The 18759-nt window shown below is 38.5% G+C and overlaps 1 protein-coding gene across 50 annotated transcripts in view; it reads left to right on the top strand.

The window, feature by feature from the left end:
- The window catches only part of SORBS1 (sorbin and SH3 domain containing 1), a 208571-nt gene that overhangs the window by 161330 nt on the left and 28482 nt on the right, over positions 1–18759 (top strand). For 41 of the 50 annotated variants that reach the window (XM_085583534.1, XM_085583538.1, XM_085583535.1 and 38 more), the window contains 11 exons: positions 1540–1569; positions 2750–2925; positions 3631–3694; positions 4809–4883; positions 5199–5261; positions 8991–9038; positions 9153–9276; positions 11178–11292; positions 14482–14565; positions 17301–17366; positions 17935–18036. In XM_085583534.1, coding sequence (XP_085439660.1) covers positions 1540–1569; positions 2750–2925; positions 3631–3694; positions 4809–4883; positions 5199–5261; positions 8991–9038; positions 9153–9276; positions 11178–11292; positions 14482–14565; positions 17301–17366; positions 17935–18036 — 947 coding nt within the window. The remainder of the gene's footprint in view (positions 1–1539; positions 1570–2749; positions 2926–3630; positions 3695–4808; positions 4884–5198; positions 5262–8990; positions 9039–9152; positions 9277–11177; positions 11293–14481; positions 14566–17300; positions 17367–17934; positions 18037–18759) is intronic. The other 9 variants (XM_085583546.1, XM_021548436.4, XM_085583564.1 and 6 more) reach the window with 6 other exon arrangements.

The raw sequence follows: 18759 nt of genomic DNA on the forward strand, positions 1-18759 counted from the left end.
TTTTTTCATTAAAATTCTATTAATTAATTATATTCTCTGTGGGAAAGAGATAGGAAAAAACTCTCAAGCATTGACTTCTTAAACTATATTTTCTTGTCAGAAGATCTCAGTGATTCAACACAGTTCTCCTTGGTGACACCATTGTCACATTTTTTCCTCTCAAGTTCCAGAGGTGGGAATTGTTACATTTTTCATTTGTAGTTCTTATAATACAGTATTTCTTTTAATACAGCATTTATTACAATACAGCAATCTATTCCTGGTGGCCTGCTTATTCCAGTGAACCCTGTAGCAGGTGGTTCCCATCTATTCTGGCTCAGAGCACTGGCCCTTCCTTTCACCCAGTGCATGCAGGGGTTTTTTCCTGTCGGGTGAACATTATGTACAGGAGCAGCTTGCCATCAGTGGGCAGCAGAGCAGAGGGCTGGGGCTAAAGATCAAAGTTAGAAGTATTGGTGAGGGAGCTGCACTGAGGAGAAATACCAGTCTCCCTTGCTGAGATGATCCATTTAGTACCAATATGTAGTGAAGGTGGGTTCCTCTGGAAAACCTGGAGGTTTGTTACTACAGCAGACTTGCTTGGCAAGTGTTCTGTGCCACCCCAAAGCACAGTTATTTCCTGTGCAGGCATTGCATGGCATGGTTTATCATAAATTTATAACAGGTTTGTTTAGTATATTAAAGTTTTTTAATCTTTGTTCTAACAATATGAGCTTTCAAAACGGTTTGTGCTTTTTATGTCAGTAAAATACTTTATTCTTTTCAAATGGCTTTCATGCTTTAAAGAAAAGAAATAATTGCTAGGTAATATAAAAAAGCAGAGAGCAGAGTGCTAAGCATTCTTGGTTTATTCCCAGCTGTGATTTGGGTAAGTCATTTGGACATCCTTTTAGAAAGCACGAACTTTAGGGTGGTAAAACCTGCTGAAAGATATCACAAATACTCCAGTCTAGGAACTGGTTAATGAAAAGCCTCTAATCAAGGGGACTGTTTAGAGAATCAAAGCCTTCAAGCTGTGTCTGTGCACAAATCACTGAATCTGTGGCTCAGTAATATGTGATGAGACTCAGCAAGTACCAACAATGACTTTATCCTTTCCTATATCCCTTTGAAATGCTGCAGCAGTATTATTTCAAAATACACTTCATGATAATGGTAACACAGTTAGTTACCAAGTTGCTTGACTGTGAATTTTTACTGGTTTTCAAGTTGTCTCCTATCCAATGCTTTAAATATTCTGATGTTTATTCTGATGTTGATGTTCTGATGTTGTATGAAAAAAATGAAAATTTAAGTGCTCTTTGCAAATGTATTGGTCACTGCATCATGAGATTTATGTTATCCCACAAGGCTGCTATGTGGAGAAGGGACTGTGTGCTGTCACTTTGGCAGGGTATTTGAAAACAGATTCTCTCCAGCAACTGCTATCATTCTACAGTGTATTTCTTGCCTGTCAGAAATGCAGCACCAGAGCCTTGCTGTTTATGTCTCACACATTTGTCCTGTATTTCTTTTGTTTTGTTTCTTCCTTTACCACAGAACAGCAAAAAAGGCTTAGTAGCCTGGCAGGTATGATGAAAGATCTGCTACCCCCCAGCTGCTGCCTCTGCTGGAGCAAAGCTGCTGCTTTGATAGCTTGTGGGGTGCCTTTAGCAAACACACTGCCCAGGAACCGCAAAGAAATATACCAAACACCTAAATTACTCATCTGTTTGTCCTAAGTCATAAAATTTACCAACCTTTTGAACACAAATTGTTTAGTTCTGAGTTTTGCAGGGCAGAATTGTGTTTGCTTATGGTACCAACAGATCGATGCATTGCTATGCATGAGCCTTTCCACCACTGTCTGGCCCTATCAGATTTCTACACATTTAATGGCTTTGGGCAGGATGGTGATGTGCATGTGAATAAACATATCTTTCTCTCTTCATTGCATGCAGTGATGTAAAAATTACAGGATTTCCAAAAGTCTTGATGAGGCAGACTAAAATTGCAGGTGTTTCCTCTGCAGGAAACCCACATAGAAAAAAATCCTTCACAGAGTGTAAGGGTTGTTGTACTGCAGCTCTGCACAGCAGACCTTCAGAACAACCTGAAGTCCCTTGGTGATGCCTGCTGCTACCCCTGGGTTTCAGTTGGGCAGTGTCAAGGAATTCCAGTTTGGAAGCAAGGCAATCTGAAGAAATTAGTTATTTCCCTCCATCTTTATGCAGACTCCTGTGCAATCATGTCATGTGTATACTTATACAACATTTGTTGTTTACACACTCTGATTAGGGCATGGAAATGAATTGGAAACATCACATATTGTCTGTAACAAATGGGATTGTCAGACAGGTGAATGCAATCTGTTAAAAAGTAGTGCACCACTACCACATACCATTCTCCTTTAGGTTGAAATCAGTAGAAAAATATGTACAGGAGACTGTACTACTGCTGCTTTTTGATGAAGTCTGACATTGTAGAGTTATTAATTGGTCAAAAGAAACAATTGTTGAAACCAAAATTGTTGTCTTCTATGACAGCTGAGACTGTCATGAGATGTGTGATGATAACTAAGATGCTTGCCTGCTGTTGCTGGCATTGGGCATTTTCTGGGGATGTTTCCTTCAGTGTAGCTGCTGATCACAACCAGCAGTGACAGTCTGTCTCATCAACTACTTGCTAGAATTTTTGTCTTAAAAGAGCAGAATATGGTGATGTTCTGAAATGCTGGGATGAGGTAAAAATGCCCCATTGTCATTTCCAGATTCAGTGCCAGACAGATTAGTTTCTGATAAAGTTGATTCAGCACTTCTACGGGACAAGCCGGCTCAGGAGACTGTGCCTAGTGAGAAGAGGGCAGTGGAGGAAAAGAGAAGCACTGCCAGGAGCCCTCACTACATGGCTGATACCTCTGTCGATGACATTGGAATTCCACTGAGGGTAAAAGCACTGAAGGAATTCACTAAAGCTGCAGAGATTTAAGTGAAGATAGAATTCTAATTCCAATATATTTTTGATTAATTATTCTATTTGTTATCTATGACCTGTTTCAGCTGCTTCAGGGAAAAGTAAATTAAAAATAAGTGTTTCTTCTCCTAATACCTGAAAATGATATTTTCTGCTCCTGTGTTTCCTTCCCATCTAGCAGCTGAAGGAGAGTTTTGTCTCATTTTAGCCATCTTAGAGGCAGATACTGCTTTTATATGGGATTACATTCATTCAGTGTTCAGGGAAAATTATGAAAAGAATTATTAACCTATTTTTACAACTAGTTTCCAGAATTACGTAAACACTCCATGTTTCTAACTTTCCACTGAATACTTAGAAAATTGTTATGTATGACTAAAACAGGGAAGTTGTTTAATTTTGGATGTCAAACCAGATCAATATACAAAACATTTCATATAATCTCCAGTTCTAAAGAGATTACAACCTGTCTCTGCAAAGCTTTTACATTATTATTTACATGAGTGAAACATATGAGATGATATATCTGAGTGAAATAATTAGTATTTCAGGATATTCATATGATACAGCTCCTACATGGAGTGTAATTTTTTTTCATTGTTCAAAGATTTGTAATAACTTTGAAAGGCTGGTAAAGTCAGTATTGATTATTTCTATGTGTATTTATTTTTCCAACAGAATACAGACAGATCGAAGGACTGGTACAAGACAATGTTCAAACAGATCCACAAGCTAAATAGAGGTACTGTAGCACAGATGGTTTTTATTTACTTTAAAACATCACCTTGATGACATTTTGTTTCATTCATATGAAGAATTTTACTGGATGTTAAATAAAAGTATTTTATGTTAACTAGTGTGTGCTCTGCACCACAGAACTCAACCAATGAATTTGAAGTCAAAGGTAGGAGAACAATGAAGTCCAAAGAAAGGTCTGAGTTGTTCTGAAAGGTGAACTGCAGTGTCCTCATGAAATCAACTGTACTATTTGAGACCAGAAAAGTCGGTAATAATTCCATAATAAGAGAAAATAGATCCCTGCATTCCAGTTTTACCAGCTAATGCAATCCACTGTATTTAAAATACAGTAGGTTATCTCTGAAACTTCTCTGTGCATAAGAGGAAACTTTTTACACTGTTAAGCCTTAGTACCTGCACAACAAAGAATGATTTGAAGTTCACTGAAAACAGTGGAAAGGTTTCCATTAATTTTTTGTGAGTTCAGAATCTGAACTCTCCTTTTTCAGAACCCTAATCTTTCTCCTTTGAAAACCTAGAATTGTTGTGAGCACTTAAAAACTTAATAGTGGTGAACTCTCAGGGGATTCCCACCTTGGGGCACTTCTATGCCTGACTGCTGATACATTCACATTTTTCTGTGTGAGAAATGGCTGCAGTAGCACTTGCAAGCTGAACCCTCTGAACAGCCCGACTCGCAGGCAGGCGCAGCTCAATTCTGTGCTTCTGGAACAAAATGCAGAGCATGCAAAACTGGAGCTGTATTTGCTGTTGCAGGTGCTGTCCTGATGAGCTTTATGCATAAATAAATGCTGTGCTGTAGTGGATGGGAAGAGGAGAAGTTAAACTATTTCCTAATCCTGCTGCTCCTAACAGAGGTTCTTGAGCTCAGCTGAAACCCATGCACAGATGGAAGAGAATGAGTTCAGTCCCCTTGGCTTCCAGGATCTTTCACAAGGACCAGACATGCAAGGCAGCAATAAACAAAAAGGCATTCTAGGTTGTGTCATCAGCATGTGAGGGACTGTAGTCGACTTGAATGGATTCTTGGCTCGCCCTTCTTCCCCTTAAAATCTGTCCTCTCTGTTCTTTTTTGCAAATCATGTTCCTCTCCTTAGACAATCCTGAAGAAAACCCTTATTGCCCTACCTACACATTTCCTGAACTTCCTGAAATCCAGCAAAAACCTGAAGGTACCAGAAGTTTAGTCAGAGTATCTGTTGTCTTGTGCTTTGAGTTAACTGTACTATAGTGCCCTAATAATAACTAGATTCAGGTTCTAGTTTTCTGTTACACTGCCTGGAAATTCAGTTATGCCCAGTATACCTTCTTGTGGGATTCATAAAACAACTAAATATTTGCTAATCCATTAATCTCTTTTAAAGTACGATACCATAGTGTTATTAAAGTAGGGAATAAAATCATGTGGTGATAGAAGTTGGGGGATGAAGCAGAACCTCCACTTCATTGTGGATAGTCTCAAAATCCACTGCTTTTCTCTGCTGCAGAAGAAAATCCTTATTCTCCTACATACCAGTTTCCTGCGTCTACTCCTAGTCCTATCTCTGAAGGTAATAATAAAGGTCCATATATATTTTTTCTGCACAAATGCTGCCTTATCAATTTATTTTCTTCCTGGAGTTTTTTCTAGTTGCTGAGCTTTATGCTGCCTCATAATGATTTGCTGCACTCTAAGCATTGCCTTGATTGTATGATGCCTTTTTGGCTTTGCAGTGCTCCTCTGGCTTTGTAACTAGTATTTGAGTAATGCTTCAGACTTGGGGTTTGCTTGGTTTTCTGCACTTATCAGTTGCGTGTGCAGTGATTATTTAACATATCTAGATTGCTGACTTTATGTGTAAACATAGGTTTAACTGAGATTTCTCCCCCATCCCCCTCAAATCAATAAATTCCGTTAACTATTTGCTTCTGGTTTTTAACATTAACATAGTATTAGGGCCAGACCCAGAATGTCACTGAAGCATATTAGTAAAAAGGCTACTTGCTTCAGTGGGTTTTGGATCAGTCCCTTAGTGTAGTTTTTAAAATAAAAACAACTTGATAGCATAGGTTCAGGGCTGGTTTTAGGTGCACTTGGCATATCTAGGCAAGGACAGAGTTTGGATTCATCAGCACATGTTGCATCTTGAAATAACACTGTCTTTACCTTATCTCTTCATGCGCTCAGCAGATTCCTTTCAAGCAGATTCCTTTAAACTTCATATTCAAATCAGAATACTTTGCAGTCATATTTTGGGGACGGTGAAACAGCATCTGTTGCAGTGATTATTGTGTGACTGTGCAAAATATTTGTATATGAGAAACACTGGAATCTGCTGCACACATTGGGTGTACAGACATTTCCTGATTGGGAAGTTATTGGTGACAGCCTTGTTGTCTTGGTGCTTTGGTGACATTTTAGATCCTGCAAACTTGCCTACTTAGCCTGTGCCTCAAGCCAGCCCTGGTGAGACTCTTAATTAACCATTTTATTCAATATTTGCATTAAACATCTGGTGGGTATTGTGTAAGAAGAAAGCATGCAGTATGAGCTGAGATACTCAAAGAAGGCAAGGAAATGTCAGGTGTATTTCACTGTTAAAAAGAATGTGAATGAAGAGTCGTACAGATATCTAAGATACTTGATATTTTTTAGTGAAATACATTAGGTAAAGAGCCCTGTCTTGCAAATTGTAGTGCAGGGTAAGTTATTTTCTCTTGGCAGAATGTTATGTGGGTATGAGTGTGAGAGAAACTGTTTCAGAAATTAATGGGTAAAAGCATTTCACAGAGAATATTTCCTTGTTCATAATGAGGTTTGAAAATTCATTTTGCTCATCTGGACTAACATAGTTTTCAAACCCCATGATGACAATATATTAAAGAGTCTGTTCTCCCATAAATATCTCCACATTTCTCACTTAGAAATGTGCATATGAAAGTAATTTGCTGGTTTATATAGTTAAAATTTTATTGGACTAAACACTAAATTTTTCTCAATATATTAGGAAACATTTCTCTAATATTTACTTGGATTCTTGTCTTGATAAGAAATACAAAATATTTGATGATGTAGAAGAGTTGGAGGGGTTGCAGGACATGTTTCATGCTTAGAAAACACTTCAAAGATCCATAGTCAGTGGAAGTGTTTATACAGAGATGAGTTGGAGCCTCACTTTCATACAATTAATGTCAGAATGGATTGATGCATAGGATCTCCTAGAAACATCAAGATCTGGGCTCCCTTCAAAAATATATTCAGCATTTCTGAAACCATACAGAGTATGTCCAATCCATGAAATTAAATCTAACCCTGCAGATTCTCTACCATCTAGAGGGAAATAGCCTCTCTTCTTTAAAGAAATCAGATTTTGAAGTTACAAATTTATGATAATCTGCTTTGTGAAGTAGAATCTCATAGATAGAATGCAGCTTTGAGAAACAGAAGATGTTGTTTTAATAGTCAATTCTGATTTACTCTTTAATGTTATCAAATCACTCCAGATTTGTTTCAGTATTTCTTGTTTAAAAAGGAAAGAAATGAAGACACTCTTCTTCATAAGATACTCAGAGAAAAAACATACCTATTCTCCTCATTACTGTAGATATTAGAATATAAGAAATTGGAAAACAGCCATTATCTGAAGTGAATTTTTATTGTATGGTTTTTCTTGTTTGAATGATGAGTTACAATGAATATTGATATTTATCTTCTGGTAAGTAAATATAATTCTCTTTTATTTATCAACACTAAAGATTATTAGAGGTGAATAGCTGTGAAGGTAATTTTAGACATTTGTTTACCTGTACTTGTAGGGACTACTGAGTTGTGTGATTTACCATGTATTTTTCTATCTGAGTAAATAAAACTTGTATTTAAGAATACAAGTAATTTTTGTAAACAGTTCAGTGTAATATAAATATTTGGTTTTCGTCAGTAAGTTTTAAAGCATGGGAACTGGCCTTCTTAACTTGAAGGTTATGATGGACATAATAAGAATCAATAACCATCTTTTTAGAACTTTAACCTTCTAATTTATTCACCAAGAGAACTAAAGCAGATAGGTTAGAAGTTTAGACTACCCTGAGCCTTCCTGAAAGGCTTGATGAAGGCTTGAGTGCAACTTGAGGTCAGCTGTGTTAGCCAAATTGTTTTTTTCCAGGACTTGAGATTGGCTGTAGCATCAGATTGATGTCTTCCATGAGAGAAAATTTAGAAGTTGTTTCAAGGTGTCGATTGTCATCACTAAATTCACAAGAACTTTTTTTAAAATGTTTTTTTAAATCTAGTTGATTCTAGCTTCATTTTCTTTGTTCTTATGTCTTTTTCTCTGCCACATTGAGTGGTTTCTTTGCTGAGGTATTAGTAATACTTTGGCTCACAATTCTCTTTGCAGTCACAGAATCACAGAATATTCTGAGTTGGAAGGGACCCTCAAGGATCATCAAAGTCCAACTCCTGGCCCTGCACAGGACACCCCCAAAAGTCACACCACGTGCCCAAGAGTGTTGTCCAAACATTTTTTTAACTCTGTCAGGCTGGTGCTGTGACCTCTACCCTGGGGAGCTGTTAAAGTACCTGATAACCCTCCTGGTGAAGAACCTTTCCCTAGTATCCAACCTAAACCTTCCCTGACAACTTCAGGCCATTCTCTTGTGTCCTGTCACTGTCACCACAGAGCAGAGATCAGTGCCTGCCCATTCTCTTTCCACAAGGAAATTCTAACTGCAGTGAGCTCTGCCCTCAGCCTCCTCTTGTCCAGGCTGAACAGACCAAGGGACCTCAGCTGCTCCTCACATGGCTTCACCTCTAGACTCTTCACTGTCTTCATTGCCTGCTTTTGGATGCCCTCTAGTAGCTAAATACAAGAGTCATATGTGATTGTCAGCATGGATCCCCAGCTGTACTACTGTGTCTAGTACCTAATCAGTTATTTTAATAATATACTATGGCTTTTGGAACCTCTATTTATCTCTCAGCTTTTGATAAAGCGGATCTATAACCCTTGCTGTAGAGGAGTTTTATGATAAAAAGGGATTATTTTCTAAAATATTTTGAGAGCCTGAGGAAAGGTATTAGTGTAAATAGTATATTAGTATTTATATCTAATCTAGGAATTATTTTCAAATGCAATTTAAACCTCATTGGAGTTTTATTCTTTAGGATCCTCTTCCTGTGGTAAGTACTGGGCATATCACTCAAATTATGGTGAATACATTAGTAGAAGAAATTAAAGGGTCTCTGGTGCTTCTTCTTTGGGGCTTTTTCAACTCACTTGCAAAATGCTTTTGTCTTTCAGATGAAGATTCTGATTCATTCTCTCCTCGTTATTCCTATTCTGAGGACAGTAAGTAGTTCACGTTTCTTGTTTAACCTGTCAAAAAGAAAGGGCATGTAAAGCATGTGTTTATCTGCCTCCTATCCAGTTCACCAATAGTCCTATATGTGATTTATCCTACAGGCAGAACCCAAGTTCCCCGCTCCAAGAGTGAGATGGACAATATTGATTCAGAGAAGGTTGTGAAGAGGTCTGCCACTTTGCCACTGCCAAACCGTACTTCATCGCTGAAATCAAGCCCAGAAAGGTGATCTGAACTAAGCTGTATATAGATCAGTTCTGGAAGAATATCTGAAAGCTGTCAATGGGAAGGGGATATGTCCACAACGCCAGTTAAACTTTTTTGGAAGTTGGATATGTAGTTTTTACTCTGAGTCTTTTACTAGAGTAAAGACTTCTTCATTGTCACAGCTCAGTTCCCCATTCTGTCTTTGTCATCAGGCATCACACAGTCTGTTGCACAGTCTCCTGTCTGGGTGAACAGTTGGGTGTCATGCTTATACAGTGCCCCACATAGGCACAGTGGGAACTCTTGGCTCAGTGTGACACTGTAAAAGCACCTCAGAGCACTACAAGCAAGTAGTGATAATTGTGGAGAAGCAAAATTTGGATTTATGTTGAGTCTTGATAAAAACTTAGTTACGTTTTCCATCTCTGAAGAGTCTTACCCATATGAACTTTCTTGCAAGTAGGTTCTAGCCAGCAGTGTCATTTCTGATCTCTAGGATGACTTCCCTCCTGGTTTTTTGCTTTGTTTATTACCATGTGTTTTAAACATCTTTGTAAAGCATTTACAAATGAAGGGAAACTAGAATGAGCAAAGAATATTTTATGTCCTGCTGAATTTTCCCAGTTCCTTTACCACCTTTTACAAGCTCCTAGTGGTTTTCACTTGCTGCCTTACATGAGCAAAGCTGTAATTTGACATATCTGCTTTAGTGAGCATTTCAGGTCACTGAATTAGGAGACAAAGTTTACTGAAAGAAAGTGTCTTCCTTATGCAGGAATTTAAGACATAGTGTATTTGCCCTCTGAGAAAACTCTTGCGAGTGAAGGGATTACCATAATTAATGCTTTCTATTATCTAGTGGCAAACCGGTGTCTCACCAGATTTTCTTTGTGATTGAAGTCTTAAGCAATCAAGTTCATCTGGACAGGAAAGATCATCCTTATTGAAATTTGTGCGCTGTTTGTATGCCAATCATTTTGGCTGTCATCTTGCCTTACTTTAGAAAGGAAAAAAATTAAATGGGTTGTCTTTGTCTCTTCTCAGCCAGTGGTGAGAGTTTAGGCAGATTGCTGGTTTGTTTCTGTCCTAACCAGATCAGAAGGGTAAGGGAGAGGAAACCTGGAGCAGCAGTTTTGCATAGATGCCTAAGTTTTGTTTGGTGAATTCTGGGTGAGATTAATCCACATACACATTGCCAATCAAAGACAACCAAGAGCAAAATCAGAATTAGTTTATCATCTTTAAAAGGGCTGGTTTCTTGGAGAGCATTTGTTACTCTGCATTAGGTGTCTGATTATATCAATTTTGAGACCAGCAGGACCTTGTAGGATATGGACCCTGAATGCTTTGTGACTGTTGTTGTTTCAACTGTGTTATAGGCACTGCACAAAATTATAGTGGTTTGGGTAGTCAGTGGACTGTTCTCAGCTGTATTAAAATAGAGCCTGAGATAATTTATTCATCTGCCCAGAAGAAACCTCCTCTTGGAATCTAGAGTGCCCTTAGAATCCAGAGCACTGGTAATCAGGTAATCAGTGATGTAGCTAAAAGGCAGAAGTTTAGCAAAAGCAATTTAATCTGAGTTCTGCTTAAAGTTTGAACATGTTTATATTTGTGGGCTTCAACTAAGCCCATCATTAAACTGTTTCCAGTTGGGAAAGATTTAGTAGTCTGGAAGTTTACTGAATGTTCTTAGAATAACCCTCCTCCACTCCAATTATTTCAGCAGCTGAGCTGTTTCCAACAATACCTGTCTGGAACCCTATCTGAACTGTTCCTCTTGTAGCAGTCTTCTTTCCTAGGTTAAAAAAAGTACCCAGATTAAACCATAATTAATGGGGCAAAGCATCAGTCCAAATTGAGAGTTTATTTCTACAGAAACCACTGTATTTTGGGGTAATTTATCTTTCTTTCCTCAGGACTGATTGGGAGCCTCCAGACAAGAAGGTCGACACCAGAAAATACCGTGCAGAACCCAGGAGCATTTATGACTATCAGCCAGGGAAGTCCTCTGTTCTGAACAACGAAAAGATGGTAATGTTTGATTTATCCTAGTTCGTGGCTTTATCCTGCGATTATGAAATACTCTCTAAATGCTTGTGTGGTTCTTTTTGGATGGGAATCCTTATGCTGACATTGAAGTGCTCGTGTGATGTTTTTTGAAAACTGTTCTGCATAACTTCCTAACATTTTTGTTCTCTCTAAAGCAAGATCCAGGGGGGATTGAGAAGCTTCTTTCCTTTTGGACGTGTTGTTTTCTGTGTTAAGTATGAATCACTAACCCTAGTTTTTAATCCATGTTTCACACTGTGACCTGTTCAGCAGCTGTTTTGCCAGCTGTACTTTTTCTAGGGCACAGCATTAGCTAATGCAGGAGGGTTGAAGGCATTATGCAACAGAGAAGACAGGTTCAGTTTCTGTGCTCCTCTGTTGCTTTAAACACTGAACTAGTTTTCAGAGTGCCTTTAGTGTGCCTCAGTGGATGCCTCTGAGGTGCATTAGGATATGGCCATTTTCTCTGGATTGTTTTTTTCCTTAGCTGCTTCTTACCACTTCTGTGGCAGAGGTGGCAGGACTCAATGTGAGCTCTCCAGCTATGGTAGAATGTAACTTGGCATAATAAGTGAGCTATTACCAACTTCAGGCTGAATTAGTAAGCAGTGCTGTGAATTGTGACAGCTAGGGACATACAAAAGTCTCTTTCTTCGGCCTTGGTTGAGAATACTTGACAAGGGATAGGCAGAGGGGTGATGCTAACCTCATCAGCCAGTCCAGTATAAATCAGCACAGATCACTAAAGATGTCCTTCCGTGGTGCAAGTGTGATACTGTAACTGCTAGAAAATACTGAATGCTGTTAGTAGTGTATAAAGATAGTGCATAAAGATAATTGTTCTATTAAAGGCATTAATTTAAAGGATTCAATTAGAACTGCTAATTGCATGTGAGTTTCCAAATGTAAACCGGACTTTGTACCTTAACAACTCAGACGTTGATCCATGCATGGAATAGGTAAAGGAATACTCCTGAAAAACCTGCCTAGAATTTTACACAAGAGTGAATAGCAATTTAAATCAATAGAAATGTAAGAATCAAGTCTGATGTGGGACCTGATACTTCTCCTTAGTATTTTGGTGGGTTTTCTTTTTTCCTTCCAAGTGTAATCAAGGTCCATCACTTTTTGAAGATGCTGCAACCAACTTCTTTTCACACCTGTGTCCCTTCATTGACTTCAACAAAGTTGCTCCTGTTGGGGGCATGATCCTAGTGCCTATTGCAATGGGTGGTGGATGACTCCCTCTTGATACCACTGGGTGTTGCCTCAGCCCATTAGAGAAGTGCCAGTGAGGAGTGGTTTGAACATGGTATGACACCTCCATTCCTGCAGTCCATCCTGGAGCCAGATTTCTGCTGACTTAAACATCAATTTTGTCTCACGGTAAACAGACAAGATTAAAACTTGTGGCAAAAGGCCAGCTTCATCTGTGTACCTAAACATTTGCAAAAGGTCTGTCATCACCAGTGGCACTGTTTACATGTTCAGACTTCATCAGGTACTGAATTGAGCTGTGGAATCAGAGTCTAAAAGCCACAAGCAGAACCATCATCAGCCTAGCTGAAAACATTTTACGTAGAGAGCTCATCAAAACCAAGATGAAAGTGATAGCTACGCTACTTCCAGTGTTATTTTATGAGCTTTAGTTTGAAGCCATAGATCAGAGAAGAAAGCAGGCCTTGGAGTAGTAGCTTCACAGTCTCCATCAACCTCATTAAATATAACAGTACCATGGTGGTTAGTGACTGCATCTTTCAGGGAGGTGCAGGAGATTTGTCAATATCTCCTGGTAATCACACCCACAGCTCTGACTATCAGAATCCAATCCAAAACCATTTCAGAGCAATGAATAGCCTCCTGTTGATATCCTTGATCTTTGTTTTAATGTAAACAGAGTTATATAAGATGAGTGCTTTTAGTTGGAGTGCAGTAAATAAAAAATAGAAGTATTGATTCCCTTGTGCTTTTAGGAAATAGCCAAATCATTCTCCAGACCATCTGGCATTAAACATGATGTAACTATTCATCTTGCATTACCTCTCATTCAGCATCAATCCTGAGCTCTTTTCCTAGAGCTTTTTTGTGATGCTAATGGCTATGGCAAAATCTGGGACAACCAAGTCCAGCACTTCTGTCAACTGCCTCAGTAACCCTGTCACAAAATGATTTCCATGAGGACATTGTACATCTGTGGGTCTCCTTCCTTGTGATGGAGCACTTGGGATCATACTGGCACAGCAGACATCACATGCTTATATTTTTAATGCATGGAGATCCACTCTGCCTTTGACTAGGTATACTGAAATGCAGGAATTAGCTACATATCTTTTATCCCACACTTTTGGGGAGTGGTACCTGAGAAGCTTTAGCAATGGACTTTTATTCTCTTATCTCACCAGTAGTGTTTTCAAACAGCTACAACTATTTCAATTTTTTTTTGTTTTATTAAGACAGAGGATATGAATGAAAGGGAATTTCCTTTTCAACTGTACTGTTTTCTGTCCTGTCCAATTTTCCTTCATTGTAGTTTTGTCTAGTACTCTAACATTTATTTGTGAAAAAACACGTAATATTGTCGCTTTATCCATCCTCTCAGAGGTCTTTCAGGATGCACTCTCTCTGACATGTGTCTTGTATGATTTAGAAAACCACCTTCCACTCTGTTTGCAGTGTGTAGAACAGGGTTTCTCACATGTTCATGTGCTGTTAAAGATGCAGTATTTAATTCAGGTATTACTGAGTCTCTGTTTTTTTAACCAAATTAAGATTTAAAATAATAATAAAGTATATGCAGCTTTTGACTTGATAAAAGTGTCTGACAGTAGGACTGATGGACTGCTGGGCTCTCTGCTCTTACATTGAGTCTCCCTGGGACTCTGGGCAAGCTGCAGAATCCCTCTCTCTCTCAGTGGGTCTCCTGACCTGTAAAATGCAATTCATTCATATTCATGTTGGTCACAGTGATGCTATTGGGCTTAACTGATGTTTTCAAAGCAGTTCATGGACTTTATGAGAAACATGCTATAGAAATTCCAAATTATAAGGCTAAATATCTACATTTTAAAATGGAAGCCATGGGATCTGCATCTCTAACAGTCCCTTTCTATGTATTCTTTGCATAATGTTATCCTTCTCTTTCTTCCATTCCCCTATCACCAACTCCTTTAGACTCGGGATATAAGCCCAGAAGAGATAGATTTAAAGAATGAACCTTGGTATAAATTCTTTTCGGAATTGGAGTTTGGGAAACCGGTAAGTTTGATAGTTGCAATAACCAATGAAGTCAACCTACCTTTTTTTTTATTTTTTTTTTTTTATTTTTTTATTTTTTTTATGATTGTCACATCTCTTTCCTAGGCCCTAAATCTGAAACAGCTGCCTTACTAATTTAAAGATGTGATTGTACATAATGTCATCCTGGTACTAACATAAAGCAGCTGTTCTGTGGCCTCTTTTAGTGTTTTGAAACACTTTACAAATGTTCCCCAACTTCCAGCATTATGTATCAACAAGGTAATATTTTTTTCACACACCATAGTTCAAACTGCATATTTGTTGTTAATGTTAGAAATAATACACTTCTCTCCTTATTAAAAGTCCTTATTCAAAGCCCTTATTCTCCTTCTGCCTAACAAGATCTAGGATGGCTGATAGGTAGCTTTAAGTCAAGGAGAATTATTTATTCCTGTTCCTGGCTTGTAAACTGTAGATCAGTAATTTCCAGCTCTCCATAAACAGATCATGACCTTGTTTCCTGCATATTTCTTTATGCATGTAGCTGCCCATTGCATAAAATGGGGGGCATTAGCCTGTGTTGAACAGCCCTTGCCCTTCCCTGAAACCAAAGGAGTCTGAGAACAGTGTTCTTTCTTTTCAAATGGAGCTGTGTTGCTATATGTGGAGAGAAAAAAAAAAAAAAAAAGCCTTGATTTTCCCTCTGGAGAAAGATGAACTAAAGCTTGATTATTCAATAGGACAAAGAACATTTTGATGGAGGGAACACATCCAGTATTCATGGCTACTGGGAAAAAATGTGACTTTAAAGCATTTTATGACTTGGTTCTTACTGATTAAACACTATTAACTTAGTTATTAAATACTATTTAATAAGCTACTCTTACTGCATGAGAGGGTCAGTATCAGCCTCTTGCATGTGTACAAACATAGTGATGGCTTCTCATTTCTGCTTTCCCCTTGAGGTTAGTAGTCAAATGCCCATGGCACACAAATTTTGAGTACTGCTGAGATTCCATGTGTGTACAACAAAACAGAAGTATGTTTTAAGGTTCAATACTGTCTTCAAAGGCAACTGCACATGGATGGACACTAGAGAGCAGATTTCCTTTAAATCTAGTCTTCGTTCTGGCAGAAGTGGCAAAGTTCCTCTGCACAGACTGTAGCTACCTGGAGTTGTGTGCTCAGTCTGATCACATAAAAATAGTGTAATATTTCCTGGAAAGCAAGGATGTACAGTGGTTGAATAGTCCAGTCTTTAATAGAAAACTATGTTTTATAGCTACGGACCTTCCATCCTAAGCTAAAGAGGTTTCTGCAGCGTTTGAGATGAGACCTCCTAATGTTTAGTCAGTAAAAGTTAGATAAATCCCACCTTGATGGGGCTCTTAAGTGTTGTCAATGTCAGGATTTAACTCCTCACAACTTTTCATGGTTTAAGGTTTCCACTGTGAGAAGAAACATGCTTATATTTGTTGCCATGTAATTAATAGCCATCTGCTTTTGCAATGAGTGAAGGTTTGTCAACTCTGTGGTCCTTTGAGTTAGTGTGAGTTAATGGAAAATGTGTCATAGAAAGAAAAGCACTTATGCCCTTGGTCCTTTCTATGTGTGGGGGTATACCTGTTCTTTAGAAGCATGGATTTGTGCTTTTAGTCATGCAGCCTTGGCCTTATTCCAGAAGAGGGTATCTTGGGGCAATCTGTCTCATGTGCAGCAGACCATCTGTTCTGGTGACAAGTTCCCCACCTTGCTCAGGGCACGTTTGTCAAGTGCTGCTCTCTTATAAGGCATGCCTTGAACCTGCTTCAGTTCCAAAGCCATGCAGCCATGCTCCCCAAGAACGATGCCAGTTCCTGAATGTAGAACTCTATAAATAGTGCATCAGTGTCAGGCACTTGAATTTAGGTTACCATCTCAGACTTCTATAGCTGGCAAACCTTTTCTGAGCTTTGTTGCCACAGCCAAAAAAAAAAAATGCTTTTTGTAGCTTTGCTCACTACAGTCATGGGAGTCCAGTCCAGTCTTCTGCTCTGAATAATCCTGCCTGATACTTACATGTTCATCCAAACAGGAAAAAAATCCATTTTGAAATCAGCCCTTTCAGCTGTAGGATGAATTTTAAATAGCTAGTTCCCAAACTTTCTTGTGTCCCACTCTGTCCACCAAAAATCCCCACAAACGAATACTCAAAACCAATGAAATAAAAAATAATAACTCTGCATTCTCATTGCCCCACAATGCCACCACAGGGAAATCAGCCATTTGTTCACATGGTATGTATTCATACGCTGATGGAAGTGAGAAAGATTGTCCCTTTTCTTTATCAAAGACCCTTGGTTTACCCTTTCCTTTTGAAAAGAAGAATGAGCAAAACAAATGCTTTTTATGACTGTGTGGTTCCCCCCCTCCATTTTGTTTTGATTTTTTGTTAAGAATGCTTAACAGCTGTGGGCACCCTCTAGAGAGTCCAAAATCCCATAGAGCACCTTGCAAAAAAAAATTTCTGAAAACTGCCCCTTCCACACTGCATGCATGTTCCCTTTTGCCCCCCATGATTTCTTGATATTTATGCTATAGCAGATTTATTCCTCTTTTTCTCCGTTGTGGTTTGTTGTTATTTTATAATTTCTTTTCAGTGTTGATGTAAATTCCCTATTGTATTTCCCCTCTGTTCTAATCCAATTTCCATATTCTCTGTGATGTCTTTCCTTATCTTCATTTCCTCATTTCCTTCCTCTGCTTTCCATCAGCCTCCAAAAAAGATTTGGGATTATACTCCTGGAGATTGCTCTATCCTTACTAGAGAGGATAGAAAGGTAATTGTGTCTCACATACGTTGCACTACAGCATCTAGTGTGTATATATGTGTGTATGTGGTTTTCTTTTCTTTTTTTTCTTGTAGCATTGCTTGGGTTTTGTGTGCTTGTGAGTGATTTTCTTTTTTTATTGGGCTTGAGCTCATTAGCCTAACAATTAAGTAGCTAGTAAATTGATTTAATAAACAATTCTTAAAACATAATCAGCCATAATTTAGAGTGGTTGTTTTGCTATCTTGACTTGCAATGATAATTGTACTAACAGCATATTGCGTATTATTACAGTATCTTTTTTTTTCTTTACAGGTGGGTTTTATAACTTTATGGATTATAGAAATAGATTCTAGCAGGCCTGTGCATCTCTTGATTTTAATGTTATTTGCCTAAAACTATTTCCTCTATAATTATTGAAATATGATTAGTTGCTAGTGATTTTCTCTGTATTGTCCATACCACCTTCCTCTTTTTCGATTAAAAGAGCTCTCTTTTTTTATCAAAATTAACATTCCTTTGGTTTCCCCTAACCCTAAGCATTGTTTTCCCATTCTTCTTCTCCTTCTTTAACCAGAGTGATCTAGAAAAAGACCTCTACCTATACCAGACTGAGTTAGAGGCAGATTTAGAAAAAATGGAGAAGCTTTATAAATCACCACATAAAAAGCCACAGAAGGTATTTCCTATTCTTTTCATGCTGCCAATCCCCATTTCCAAACTCTTTGCTCTAATCTATTCACTGCTGGATGATTATTAAATGAGGTTGGGATAAATAATGGTTCTGAGCGTTCTGACTGCATGGCTTGCTGTGTCGCTGTCAGAAATAATAGAATGTGATGCTGAGAATCCAGCTTGAAATCCATTTCAGATACAGTGGTTTCGTGTCTCACGACTGCATTCAGCTGCCCCCACCCCCATCCCAACCCCATTTCAGGTTTAGAGTTCAGTGTCTGCAAAAAAACCCTCTCTATTTTTCACATGAATAGGCAGCAGCAGCAATCAGCTTAAAATTCTTGGTTGGCGTGTCGCGTCATCATCTCGTGCCTTTCAAGCGTGTTGCCATCTACTCTCCCTTCTTACAAGCCCTGCTCTCTGCTTGGAGCTCATTCCTACCCAAGATTTTGGGTATTCCTGAGAGATTTTACACAATTTTCCTTATGCTGCACCTTGCCATGGCCTTCTAGGGCAGGTGAGCTGCTGCTGCTGCTTCGAGGGTCTGCAGCACTCAAACCATGAAATAATAGATTAATTGGTAACACGCCGTTTTTTCTTTTTTTTCCTGTTGCTGATTTTTTTTGAAGCTGCGGCATTTCACCAGGACTTGGAAAAGCTGCGTTTTCAAACCCAAGATTTGCTTTTTCTTCCTAGATAGAAATCCTCACATCGATGAGGGAGCACC

This window comes from Lonchura striata, chromosome 6, assembly GCF_050655825.1.
Source record: "Lonchura striata isolate lonStrDom1 chromosome 6, ASM5065582v1, whole genome shotgun sequence".
Taxonomy (NCBI): domain Eukaryota; kingdom Metazoa; phylum Chordata; class Aves; order Passeriformes; family Estrildidae; genus Lonchura; species Lonchura striata.